Source organism: Solenopsis invicta, chromosome 9 (assembly GCF_016802725.1).
Source record: "Solenopsis invicta isolate M01_SB chromosome 9, UNIL_Sinv_3.0, whole genome shotgun sequence".
NCBI lineage: Eukaryota > Metazoa > Arthropoda > Insecta > Hymenoptera > Formicidae > Solenopsis > Solenopsis invicta.
Genome location: NC_052672.1, coordinates 17,401,113 through 17,411,535, shown reverse-complemented (window position 1 = coordinate 17,411,535; position 10,423 = coordinate 17,401,113). Strand labels below are relative to the sequence as shown.

Sequence of the window (10,423 nt, the reverse complement as noted above, 5' to 3'; positions counted from 1 at the left end):
GAATCGAATCGAATTCAATGAAATGAATCGGAACTGTTGTTTCGATTTGGACTCGACGAATACTCGCAAATCTCTAATTTTAGCAAATGATGTATCATTTTCGCGTAAGAATGTCCAATTAATCTATAAAATTTGTTTATTATATAATTTTATAAAAAATACATTTTATTTCTTTTTATATGCTTTGTCGACTTGGAGCGATATTACGAAAACGTTTAGTTTTTATGATTTCTCATCATAATATTTCGTAACTGCTATATTTAGAGAGAATTTTAGCGTGTCTAAAATGTGTGTGTATGTGTGTATATGCGCGCGCGCGCGTAGGTTTTGCACGAGTGAAAAGCATTTATATTTATATTATAGTAATATCACATGGCTTTTTGTGACGTGAGAAGCGTTTTTTGTTGGCGGATATTTATTGGCGTTAAAAAAAAAGACACATCGTTAAAAGAATAATGGTAATAAAATCCGTTTTTCGAAAGATATCTCGCGATGAGGAATCGCGTAGCTCTCTCGAAGGCGATGCGATAAGCGGTGCGAGAACTGCGAGAACTGCGAGAGCAGCGCAGTGCGCACGGAAAAATTGGGTCGATGCGCGGAAGATGGCGGTCGTTGCGTGGTGCGCGTAAGAACGTAAGAAGGCTCGCACTTGGTGAGAAACATGAAAGAACCACGGTGAGGTACGTCGACACGTGCGAAACGCGACTTAGGCGACCCGTCCGTACAAACACCGGCGTAAAAGCACGACGCCCTCGCGAACTCGCGACTCGATCACGTCGGCGGTCGGGGACGTGTTGACGAATTTGTTTACGATAAGCGGCAACGAAGAAGCCGCCGTGTCTCTTTCAATTTTCGGAAGCTGTCGCAATCGTTTGTCGTTTCTCGTTTCTCGATTCTCGGCTAGCGACGCGGCGAGCAGGTGACGCAGGTGTATCGCGCGATCGTGTGATCGTTGGTGCCGACTTGCCGACTTGCCGAGTGCTGAGTGCCGAGTAAAGTGACAACACCAGTCATCACACGGCACGTACAAGTGCGTACAAGAGAGAACACGCTGCACGCAGCGGCAGGGGGGGAACGAAAAGAGAGAGGAAAGATAAGCACGCACGTATACCTAATACCTACACCCGCAGCGGACAGATTCGACACTGGAGATTAAGCGTTGCCGGACTTCGGCCCGGTGAGAAGAACAGTAGAGATGCTGAAGCAATTGCAGATGGGGATGAGAGCTTTCCTCTTAATGGCCTCCCGTGTGTGGACCTGCATCTGCTTTCTACTCAAGAAGCAGGTTAGAGCCGTAAGTAGGTGCTTCGCGCCTCTATTCGCGCCTTCTTCCGCATTCAGTCACGAGTCATCTGGCCGATCTTTTATCGCGATATAGATATCGTTGACGTTTGTTGACGCATGTAACGCTCTTCAGTGATGCACGCTGATATATATATATATATATATATATATATATATATATATATATATATATATATATATATATTCAGCATATATATATATATATATATATTTATCAGCGTGCATCACTGAAGAGCGTTACATGCGATATATACACACACACACACACACTGTGTGTGTGTGTGTGTGTGTGTGTGTGCGCGCGCGCGCGTGTGTGTGTGTGTGTGTGTGTGTATATACGCTGGATCTCTACCTCGCAAATCTATCCTTTCGATCTCTACAAAATTAAATGTAATGAGACATATTATTTTATCGCTCTCAATTCTCATAAATTTTACATGGCTCTGTATGTATTATACACGTATTATACGTATATATATCGATATAAACACACTTATTTTATTTTAAAAAATCTCAGTTCTTTTAGCTGAGCAAATCTTTTAAATTATGATTTTAGAATAATGGACCATACCTACATGTTCCATTATAAGTAGTTGCTTTCTTGAGAAATATTTATCTTTTTATGTGACTCGTGTCTGTTTTCAAGATGCAATGTAGAGGTGTAAGTAGTTACTTAATGCTGTTGCTTGATATTTATATACAAATTGTATATATTAATTATATTTATTTTGGATAACACACTAGATTAATGATACATCTATGTCTATTACTCCAAATCTATTGTATATTCTATAAATGTCAATTTTTTTTAATTGTTTGGATATCATTGGATTACGTGCACATGCCATTTATGATATTATAATAATTTATATTATAACTTACAATTATAAATTATGAACCTGTTTTTCATAAAACATTCAAGTATTTTTTCTCTTGTAAAAAGGTATTGATCTCAGTGTTATTATAATTTTAATATAGTTATTTTATATTTTTTCTTTGTATGTTATAAACGCAATATATAAATGATACATGTATTATTTCATTTTAGATCTCACAGATGCAACCAGTCAAATACGAGATCTTCCCGCTTTCACCTTTATCTAGGCACAGACTTAGTAGGTATCTTAATGAAGTATATATGAATTTTACACTTATCACATTGTATGCAATGTGATAAGTACAAGTTTTTGACATTTGTGTACAATACAAGAATGTTCCAGGTATAGTTAAGAGAAAAGTATTAGTACTGGATTTAGATGAAACATTAATTCACTCTCATCACGACGGAGTAGCGAGGCCAACTGTCAGGCCTGGTACACCTCCAGATTTTGTTCTTAAAGTGACGATAGACAGACATCCTGTTAGATTTTTTGTCCATAAAAGACCACACGTAGATTTCTTCTTGGATATTGTTAGTCAGTGGTAAGTATCGCTTAGAAAGAAACATCCTAAAAATCCTAAAAATGTACTAGCAAATAAATTTTACATTTTCAAAGCTTGCTTGGATCTCGTTTTTGACGTTTTTTTTTTAATAAGATTAGATTAATTATTTTTTTCTATTATCTATATTAAATAGGTACGAGCTAGTAGTCTTTACTGCATCCATGGAAATATATGGGGCAGCAGTTGCAGATAAACTAGATAATAACAGAGGTATTTTAAGGCGCAGATATTATAGACAACATTGCACGCCAGAAATGGGTTCTTACACCAAGGATTTATCTGCAATCTGTTCAGATCTCTCTTCAGTCTTTATTCTTGATAACAGCCCAGGAGCTTACAGAGCCTATCCACGTAAGTGTGTATATATGCATATATAATTTTAATATGATTATATTGTACTTTTTCTATCACATGTGTGTCTTTCATGATTAGACTCAATAACATGAGAGTTAATGTCTGTTTAAAGTCTATATAATCTTTTACTATAATATTTGTATGTTATTTACCATAATATTATATTTTGATATATTGTTTTATCTTTGTAGAAAAAAATTGTTAACATCGTGTTTAATGGTATCTGGGCAACAGATACTACTACGATTACTATATAATACGTTTCGAATTTTAAAAAATCCGATACTATAACATATAACACATATATATTAAAGAAGAAACCTTATGTAAACAGCCGTTTTTTCTTGATTTAAAAAAAACTGCAAAATTTATTGAATGTAAAAGAAGTAGAATGTATACGATATATTCACTATTTAAACAAATTAAAAAAATTTTTTTGGTGTTGAAAAATTTCAAAATGGCGGCACAGCAGCTGCTTGAAGTTGGCTCCTTGAACTTGCGCTGGGACACGCCGAGCTCACAAAATTAATGTAAATCAAAAATTTCAAGAAAATTTTGTTAGTTTATGTAAAAACGCATAACATATACCTATATAATCAATAAAATTCATAAAATTTCAAAAACGGCGACATAAACAAAAAAAACCACTTTAAACAATTGGTAATAATTAATGTTTAAAGCAAAATATTAATGATTGGATAGGTATATGTTGGGACTGGTTGGGACTAGATAATTGAAAAATAAACATGTAAAATTGAAGATGATCGGTCAAGTAGTTTTTGAGTTACATGTCTCGACGCGCAAAATTTTAGCGTTTTTAGAAAAAGACGTTTAAAGTTGTATACCTACGCACTCTGGCCGATGAGGCCGACTCACCTTTTTTTGAAATAACACAAAAGGAAGTCTTTTATAACTTTTTAATGTTTTTTTCCCCATATTTTTGAGATAATTTTTTAACAATTTTAGCAAAAAATAGCAAATAAAAAAAATCGATTTTAAATGAGGTTTCCTTTCCCTTAATTGGAAATTCGAATTCCGTACGTTTCATTTTTTTAAATGCAACGTAAAAATGATAAAGAAAATAAAATATCACTAAAAAAAACTTTGTATTTTCTCATAATTTGCTTTATTTTAGAAAAAAAAATGCACGTAATATAGCACTATTGATAATGGATAAAGTTAAAGCAATAATGTGTATGTATTATTGTCTCTTCTTTTTTATGTCATAGACAACGCGATACCCATAAAGTCATGGTTCAGCGATGCGGGAGACACCGCTTTATTAAGCTTACTTCCAGTCTTGGATGCTCTTCGTTTCACGCAGGATGTACGATCCGTTCTTTCAAGAAATTTACACTTACACCATACTTGGTAGCATAGCTGAGATTGAACGATACACTAGATATTCTAGAGTTGAAACTATTAGCAGTTTCAGTTAGTGTGTCTAGCCTAGGATTATTATTGTTACTAATTAATAGCAACTTTAGGTCGCTGCCCATATAATGAGAGAGCCCCTTTCTTTAGTCCTTGTTTTTCTATACTCGAACGAAAAGCGGTGAATAAGTACCGAAGAAAATGGTATTCAGCCAATAATTACATCAGCACAAAAACATCCTAGGATAAACTCTTTGCGTTGTACAATCCATATGTGCAAAATCATGAAGCGAATTTCTTTACTTTTTTCTGTTGTACAAATCTTTACCAAAGACCAAGATACAAAAATAAGATAGAATCGTATTAGCCAGCAAGATTTTTCATATTAGGTAAGAATTCAACTTTTTATTTATATATTTCGGCACATCATGGAAAATAAATCATTAAAGTACTTTTGTTATTAACCTAGGATGTATAGATAGATAGAAAAAGAGGGGGGGGGGAGATGTACCTAAGTCAAATGGATTTCACTGTAACTCACTGTATCAGTGAGGCAGCTGTATCCTGGTTATATCCAATAAAAGAAGTATTAATATAAAACCAGGAAAGAATGACATCTGTTCTCGTCAAGACTTCCGCGATATGGAATATTATATGTATGATCTTATATGATTGATTGTGTATGGTATGCGCTCTTACAAGAGTTTATAATATGCGATTCTTTGATACTTTTGGTTTTCTACTTTATTTTGTCCCATAAAATAATTGCAATTAATAAATATATAAACGAGAAAACAACACACTTGTAAAGAAATATATTTGTAATTGTCTTGATATAATATTCAAATTCTTGTTCCTAAAAAATAATCTTGAGATCATATAAGTTGAAACATAGAATTGATTTATATATTTTTTCTTGCAAACATCTTAACAAGAGCAATTGAGTGTTTCTATAAAAAAAAATTTATACAATACTCATTTTACTTGCATTTCTTTTTTGTTTATGCTATAAATATATTATTTTATAATAAAATATTTAACTATGTAAAGAAAACTCGTATGAATTATACAATATGATATTTTTCCATACAAATCATACATGTATAATTTTTTTCATTGATATTCGAAAATATGGGGGAAGAATAGCGTATAAGGAAGAAGAGGTTTCAACTTATAATCTTAAGATTATCATATTACATTTAAAAAACAAAATCTTAAATACAGTACTCAATTAGCTCTAATTACTTAAAATGTGAAAAGTTTTGCAAATTTTTCTCTAATTTGAGAAACAAATTTGTTTCTTATATATAGTTAACATACAATTTATTTATTTCATGATTACGAATAGTGAAATAATTAAATGAATTACATATCATGAACTCTTCTTGTAAGTGATATACATATACTAGCAAACTACACACACGTACACGTACACGAATCTGTGTACTTTGTTTGCTTGTTTAGTGATACAATAATGTCGAACATTATACAACTTGTACATATTACTCGGATGTATTTGACGCAACTCAAGTATGACTGATTTTTGTATGAATGATTGGTATAAATAAGTTACAATACATGGACTTCATCTAATACCTATATTTATGTGCGTGTGTGTATGTGTAATGTAAGTGCATCCGCACATACATGCACACACATACACATGTATACACATGCATTTATACATAAATGTAAAATCAATTTATTCAATTTACATTTAAAAAGTAAAAAAAGAACAATACGCCCATGTGTACAAGATTTAGCGATATTAGTTATCCTTCAATAAAGATTTTTTAAAATTAAAATTATTGTTTTTCTATTATATATTATAGAATTTACATACTTTCTCTGTTGTAATAATAATTTTTTCATAACACGAACCATGGGCAATGCATATAGTATTCTATTAAAAGACAAAGTTAATTATTTAATTTATTTATTCAATAAAATTATATCTGTACATACATAACACTGTCTGTATTGTGACACAGGCAGGTACTATGTGTGAAAGTACATCAATTTCTCAGTTTATAATACGATACACAATTCCATTATCAATATATAAAATTTACAAGATTCTTAAATACAGTACTTTGTATTGTAACTGTCTTTGATGTTTTTAATTCTAGATTAAAATATGAACATTTTTACATATAAACTATAATACAATACATTAAGAAGTTTATTTTGTGAAGATGTAAAAAATTGTTACATCTTTTTTTATCTACAATTTATTTTCACAAAACATCCAACCCAACTCTCCCAAGCTTATATGGACTACGTTTCTTACATATATTTCTTAAAATTTTTTAATAATTTACATAATTATAAAATGGAAAATACTGCTTTTGCTCATGTAAAAATTTTTCAAAATATTACAAAATTTCTAGTTTTGTTTTTTTTCTCCTTTTTTTGTCCTTGTACTAGTAAAATATCAAACTAATTTTTTAAAATAACTATATTAAAACAGCCTACTTAGTGTCTTGTACAAGAAAAATATTTTGTTAAAAATTATAAGAAAATATCCAATTAATATATTTATTCGATTGATTTGCTATGTTATAATAAATGACATAATCGATACATGAATATGTTTTTTGATAATTTTCGTTATACATCTTGGAAGTGTTGCTCTTTACAATCGAACATTGTTTTTTTATATATAGTAAAATATTCACAAAATTGAATACCAAAAACGCAGGATTACGCCGCTAGTGTGTGCGTGTATACACACACACGAGCACGCACGCACACATACATACACACACACACACACACACATAATAGAGATTAAAAAAGTTTTGAATCAATCTGGATCTAAATTCCTTTATTAACATACGCAAGCGCACGCGGTGTTAAAAAGGGAGCTTATATCCACATTAATTCGAAACTTTTCTAATATCCTGCATAAAAATAATATGAAACATTTCTCTAATATCTTGTATAATTGAAACTATAATCCTTTTGCTTCAATATATGATGGCGAATATATCGTATATCGAAGACTATTATTATGGAAGTAATTATGATGATAGATTCAAAATTCCTAAATTTATTCTTTGGGTGGATCTTCTCGAATCATTTCCAAAGAACTGTCCGAATTGTTAGTACTGCTTCCACTTCCAGCATCGTCTTCTCGTTCAGTTGCTTTTTCTTGACTTACATTTGTTGAACTCAACTGCCATGATGGTATAGATGCTGGAGCAGTAGGAAACTGTTTCCTATTTTAAGATATAATTGGAAATTAGTAATAGATAATAAACTAAATAGCAAACTAAAGTAATTGTATACAAGCAATTTATAAAAATTTTGAGTTAAGCTAATTCTACTTGTGTATTAAATTTATAATATGAAAAAATATGTATACATAATCTAATGAGAATGTTATTTGCAATATAAAAGATTCAAAAGTGCAGATGGTCAAAAATAGAAATAAGCTGAAGTAAAGCACAAGTTATATTTTTAATTTATATTTTGTCAAGCTGGCTCTTATTTAAAAGAAAATTACCAAAATTTCCAGGTATCAATTTCATAAGCAATTTCAGATAAAACTGTGTATATGTACGAGAGGGGTACATATGTGAGGTTGTGATGACGTTTGATCTCTTGTAAAAAATAATGATCTTAATATAAGCAAGTACCATATAAGAGAATAAAATGATAAATAATGTCTAAATAAAATAATCTCATTGTACGGCAATAAATTGCTATTACTGATGATCTATGTGCACTGTTCTCTTACGACATTAACACAAGATTATGTATGGTTTTACATAAAAAGAAAGAAAAGTGAATATATACCTTGATAAAAGTAAAGCTTTTAGACTAGATAAATCGTGTTTAAGTTCTTGCACCAATTGCGGGATAGTTGGATCCAATGCTTGATGCTGCGTCAATTTTTGCACCTCTCCTTCTACCTTCAAAATAGTATCTTTCACTTCTTTCATGGAACTTTGAACGGTTTTATCTAAATCGGTTACTCTATCTTCTATACTCTTCTTCTTTTTTTGACCAAACAGAAGAGGTTCTAGAAATTTCTACAAAATAAGAAATTGCATTACATTTCAATAAATATTAGAGCAAAGTATATATATAAATACATGTATATACCTATATACACTTTTCATTTTATATACTAACATTGGATTAGCATAAAGAATTTAAAACCACTATACTAAAAATTTCTCCGATGTCTTGCACATAATAGAAACAAATCTTTTTCTTTTTAATACTGTACAAAATACCTTATAAAACCAATATGCACAGTACACTGTTATGCCAATTAATGCAGTTGCATTAAAAAATTCTTTGACTTTCTGCAAAAAAGGTTGATAAGTGCTCATTTGACGATATGGTTGAATAGATCCCTGTGGTATTTCCACAGTAGTGTATGGATTCTGATTCTGAAGAACATTGCGATCAGTTATATTGTCAACGGCCGCTAGTTTGAAAGCTGTTTTAATCTCTTCATCTGTGAGACCCTTCCTTTTAAGAAATTCCTGTTTTTGCATCAACGGACTCGACAATACTTTAGGATTTTGTAGAAATTGCACTGCTGTTTTGACCTTTATAAATTTTAACACTTTATAAGTTTTATATTTGTATAAATTACATATAAGTTTATAAGCAAGATAAAGTAATACATGTGTGCATGTTAAATATAGCTTCATCCATTATGCATGCGTAATTAGATACATTCGTAATTTATTGGTTAACTTAGAAAGTAATTATGAATATATTGTGCAATTCTTAAAATTTACATAATTTACATAATTACAATGTGATGAGCAATAACTTACCAAATTCTCCCGTAATGGAAGAGTATTATTATTATTTGTATCTTGATCAGTCATTCTGACTAGTAGCGCCTTCGACCATTCGATTCTTTCGCTTCTTATAATGAAAACAACATTACCAGGCAAAGTCCTATCCTGTATTGCAAACTGCAAATCACATTTTCCTGATAAAACAATCACACAGTGCACGCGCACACGTAATGCGCTTGCGCAAGAAGTCATAATTTAAATTGAGGAAGCGCTATCTAGATTCACTTTTGTTTCTCGGAACTTCTTCAGGGGGTCGATCATGAAACTTTTTCCTTAAGGCAGAAACGTGAAAAGTGAAAAATTTCTCCATTAACTTCAATGGTAAAGATTTTCACTTTTCACGTTTCCGCCTTAGGGAAAAAGTTTCATGATCGACCCCCAGCACAGAGGGTTGATTTAATTGTGGATGCTTTCTAGCTACAAGCCATGGCACATAGAAAAACGTAATGCCTCGTGCCCACAGGACGCGGCAAGGCTTGCCGCGCGGCGGAAATTGGCATGGTAGCCAATCATGAAGTTGAACTCGATCCAACTTTTGCCGCGAGGCGGAAATTACATCCAGGCGAACGAGACGTTGATTGGCTATCGAAATATTCCTCAGCCAACTTCTGCCGCGGGGCAAGCCTTGCCGCGTCCTGTGGGCACGAGGCATAAGACGTGAAACGTAAGCAGTAAGCAAATCGGCCAATCACAGTTGAGAACGTAAGCAGCCATATTAAAACGTAAAATGTAATGTCTAAAAATTTCGTAACAATGAAATTCTTAAGTCTCCCGTTTTACGTTTTACTAGAGTCCTATATAAAGAGAGAAGCGACATTGAACCCCCACCACAACCTTCAGTATCCAATTGAGTCCTCCACCACCATTTTGGGACCGCTCTAATGTCATCAAACACCATTCGTATCATTCTACAAACAGCTGTGGTCACAATATGGCTGCTCGCTTAGCCAATCAAGTATCAATCAGATTACCAATCAGAGCTTCGGACATCAATGTCGCTTCTCTCTTTATATAGGACTCTACGTTTTACCAATCACGAGCAGTTTTCTGATTGCATGTTTTATTTAGCGAGATTGAGATTAACTGGTGGATGGGACTGAAAGCTGCCGTAATTAAAAAGG

General features: G+C 32.3%; 2 protein-coding genes across 4 annotated transcripts; one reads left to right on the top strand and one right to left on the bottom strand.

Moving 5' to 3' along the window:
• The first annotated feature begins 482 nt into the window (after positions 1–482).
• LOC105205517 (CTD nuclear envelope phosphatase 1 homolog) lies at positions 483–6,281 on the top strand. 3 transcript variants are annotated; one of them, XM_026140156.2, is made up of 5 exons: positions 483–1,294; positions 2,354–2,420; positions 2,526–2,727; positions 2,882–3,099; positions 3,294–4,204. In XM_026140156.2, the coding sequence occupies exons 1-5, from the start codon at positions 1,196–1,198 to the stop codon at positions 3,305–3,307; spliced, it is 600 nt and encodes a 199-aa protein (XP_025995941.1). In that variant the 5' UTR covers positions 483–1,195; the 3' UTR covers positions 3,308–4,204. The 3 variants fall into 3 exon arrangements, with proteins under 3 accessions (XP_025995941.1, XP_025995940.1, XP_025995939.1); XM_026140155.2 differs by lacking the exon at positions 3,294–4,204 and adding an exon at positions 4,332–6,281 and having other exon boundaries at positions 505–1,285; XM_026140154.2 differs by lacking the exon at positions 3,294–4,204 and adding an exon at positions 4,332–6,281 and having other exon boundaries at positions 505–1,294.
• Positions 6,282–6,395: 114 nt separating this feature from the next.
• Positions 6,396–9,466, bottom strand: LOC105205516 (peroxisomal membrane protein PEX14). The gene is made up of 4 exons (XM_011174888.3): positions 9,276–9,466; positions 8,721–9,041; positions 8,278–8,513; positions 6,396–7,697 (listed from the first exon to the last, which is right to left on the bottom strand). The coding sequence occupies exons 1-4, from the start codon at positions 9,327–9,329 to the stop codon at positions 7,529–7,531; spliced, it is 780 nt and encodes a 259-aa protein (XP_011173190.3). The 5' UTR covers positions 9,330–9,466; the 3' UTR covers positions 6,396–7,528.
• Between the last annotated feature and the right edge of the window lie 957 nt (positions 9,467–10,423).